This window comes from Gavialis gangeticus, unplaced genomic scaffold (assembly GCF_001723915.1).
Source record: "Gavialis gangeticus isolate Ggan-Ray unplaced genomic scaffold, GavGan_comp1, whole genome shotgun sequence".
Classification (NCBI taxonomy): domain Eukaryota; kingdom Metazoa; phylum Chordata; order Crocodylia; family Gavialidae; genus Gavialis; species Gavialis gangeticus.
The window spans coordinates 100,710,623-100,713,989 of record NW_017729024.1 but is presented as its reverse complement, the minus strand read 5'-3'; the positions used below and the strand labels follow the sequence as shown (position 1 = coordinate 100,713,989).

At 44.5% G+C, this 3,367-nt stretch overlaps 1 protein-coding gene across 1 annotated transcript in view; it reads right to left on the bottom strand.

Moving 5' to 3' along the window:
• Positions 1 to 1,600: 1,600 nt before the first annotated feature.
• The window catches only part of LOC109297588 (centrosome-associated protein CEP250-like), a 91,651-nt gene continuing 89,884 nt past the window's right edge, over positions 1,601 to 3,367 (bottom strand). The window contains exon 15 of the mRNA XM_019517457.1: positions 1,601 to 1,824. Within this exon, the coding sequence (XP_019373002.1) occupies positions 1,696 to 1,824 (129 nt within the window). The 3' untranslated portion in view covers positions 1,601 to 1,695. The remainder of the gene's footprint in view (positions 1,825 to 3,367) is intronic.

The window sequence follows — 3,367 nt, the reverse complement described above, 5'->3', positions numbered from 1 at the left end:
CATAGTATCACAGTATCATAGTACTTAGGGTTGGAAGGGACCTAAACAGATCATCAGGTCCAACTCCCTGCCCCAGGCAGGAACGGCTGCTGGGGTCATATTACCCCAGCCAAATATCTGTCTAGCCTCCTCTTGAAGACTCCCAAGATAGGAGAGAGTACCACCTCATTTGGGAGCCCATTCCAGATCCTGGCAGTCCTAACTGGGCTCACCCAGGGGCCAGAAATGTGGGCCATGCAGACTGGAGGCAGGAACCAATAGGAGTCCCTTATCAGCCTCCTCCACTTGCTCCATTGCAGCCAACAGCTACTGCATTGCTTCTCAGAGTCACTGCCAAATGAAGACTTCTACAGCCTCAATCACAGTGGTATAGCTGTTGCACTGGCAGCAACTTCTACTGGTGAAGAAGCTGATGACAGGACTCTTCCCTGTACCCCTGCTGTATCAGATTAAACTTTGTCTGCCCCTCTCACCCCCTACATATCCATTCTTCTCTGCTCAACACAGCCCCCATCCCCGTTCCAGTTCTGCTCAAGGTGCTGAAACAGGTAGCTCAGGGCGGGCAATTATTTTGAGCGGAGGGCCACTTACTGAGTTTTGGCAAGCCATTGAGGGCCGCATGGAAGGCAGCCAGGGACAGATAAATATTAATTTTCTAAATTTTTTAGGGGTCCCATATGCCGGATAGAAAAGCCTGGCGGGCCGCATCTGGCCTGCAGGTCACATTTTGCCCACCCCTGAGGTAGCTACACCTCTTCAGAAGTAGCACAGGCTCCTTTTATCTCAATCTATATATAGATTACACATACAAACATTATGATAACACCAACTTTATTGGGCATGGAGTCTTCCATAAAACATGCAGTCCCCCCACATAACCCATAGACTTAATAAAGTTACAAAATTAAAACAATGTTCTTTTCTGTTAGTTCTTGTAAGAGTCACAAAAAAATAGAAGAGACATGTATCTGATATTTAAAAAGACAGAGCAATGCACTCATGTTGATACTGGGTAGCTGTCCACTAGTTTTGGTGTCATGCTCTAGTCATGCATCATTCAGTCAAATGTACAAAAAACAGCCCAAAAGCAAATATTAATATAAAGGCAAGAACAAATAACAAATGTTAATAATAAATAAATAGTTGTTATTTTTATGTGAAAGGAGATTATATGGTAGCAAGCTGAAGCTGTTACTTTGTCAATAACAAAAAAAAAAAGAACAACAAACCTAAATGTTCTTGTTTTAGTGTTGGTTTGAAATTAGATTTTTGTTCTATTGTTATTTGATCACCATAAGTGTCAGTGTGAAAGTTTTCATCAGCACATTTGGATGAAGAGTGAATGCTTGTGGTTATTTGTTTGTTTGTTTGTATTTTAACCCTACTACTGCTAAAGCAAGATGGACTTCTCTACATTTTAGTATGATGCTGCCATGAGGCCTGTGTCCTTTGTTTACTCAGTCAACCATTAAATGTAATGGAGTTTCAGAGTGGGTCCAGCCAGAGGACCCCACTGCAGGTCTGAGTATCTGATTTTTATTTTATAATAACATGAACATGATTTTAAACTGTAGGTAAAAATTTCAAAAGTGCCCATGTACATTAAGAACCCAAGCCCAACTGACTTTCATTGGGACCTAAACTCCATGTTATTTAGGCACTTAAGGAAAATATACCTATTTTATTAACCAACTTTCACTCCAGAGCCATTTCAGAATGTTCTTCTCTGCTCCATTCTTTGCACACAGTGTCCCCATCTTTGTAATGGTAAGGGGTCTTTCCTCCAAGGTGGTGAATTCCTGGAGGTTCTTTTGTCGCAACATCCTAAAAATAATAACATTAAAATAATTCTCAAATAAAGTGTTGCATCCCATTCCTATTAATAAATTAAGCAGTTGTGATATAGATTACTACACAGTCAGGTGTGTGGAGAATTGGCTTATGGGGTGCACACAGAGGGTTGTGGTGGATGGGTTTTTTTTGACCTGGAAAAAAGTGGGCAGTGGAGTTCCCCAGGGTTCAGTCCTTGGACCAGTGCTGTTCAATATGTTTATCAGTGTCTTGGATGAGGACGTGGAGAGCACTCTGTCCAGATTTGCAGACAACACCAAATTATGGGGCAAAGTAAGCATGCTGGAGGGCAGGGAGTGGATTCAAGAGGATTTGGACAGGTTGGGAATGTGGGCAGAACAGAATAGGATGCAGTTTAACAAGGATAAGTACAAAGTGCTGCAGCTAGCGAGAAAGGATCACCAACACACCTACAGGCTGGAAGGCGACTTTCTAAGCAGCACAGTAGCAGAAAGGGATCTCAGAGTCATAGTCAACTCCAAAATGAACATGAATCATCAGTGTGATGAAGTGATAAGTAAAGCCAACCACACCCTTTCATGCATTAGAAGGTGCATCACAAGCAGGTCTAAGGAGGTGATACTTCCTCTTTATGTGGCATTGGTAAGACCACAGCTGGAGTACTACATCCAGTTCTGGGCACTGCACTTCAAGAGAGATGTGGATAACTTTGAGAGGATCTAGAGGGCTACTTGTATGGTTATAGGCCTACAGGTAATATCTTATGAGGAGAGATTGTGGGACCTGAATCTCTTCAACCTCCAGAAAAGAAGGCTGAGAGGGGATCTTGTAGCCATCTACAAATTCATTGGTGGAGGGAGGGCAGCAAGGAATAGGGGATACTCTGTTTATGAGGGCACCTCTTCGGGTAACTAGGAACACTGGCCATAAACTGATGGAGAGCAGATTTAGATTAGACATTAGGAAAAAAAATCTTTATGGTGAAGGCTGCCAAAAATCTGGAATGGGTTTCCAAGGGAGGTGGTGTTCTCCCTTGGGGAGAACACCACCTTTTGCTACCTCAATGAGCTGGTCCCCACCAGGCGGGATGCCTTATTGGACTTGGTGTTGGCCATGGGCCATGACCTGGTGAGGGGGCTGCGGGTGCTTGACCCCTGGGCGACAGTGACCACTGCCAGCTAGAATTCACCATTCAGCGCAAGGTGGCAAAGGCAAGCAGTCAGGTGGTGGCCCTAGATTTTAGGAGGGCAAACTTCAACGAGCTAAGGAGGATAGTTGGAGAAGCACTGAAGACTCAGAGGGGAGGGGAGCCAGGAGGGTCAAAGGGGGCAGGAGAGCATATAAGCCTCTATGGCTCACTAAAAACATCCGGGAATGTCTCCTTGCCAAAAAGGAGGCTTACTCCCAATGGAAAGGAGGGGTCATCACTAAGGAGGACTATTCTGCAGTTGCTCGGGGATGTAGGGGGATGGTTAGGAAGGCCAAGGCAGAGATGGAACAGGGGCTGGCTTCCCGGATTAAGGACAACAAGAAGTCCTTTTTTAAATACATTGGG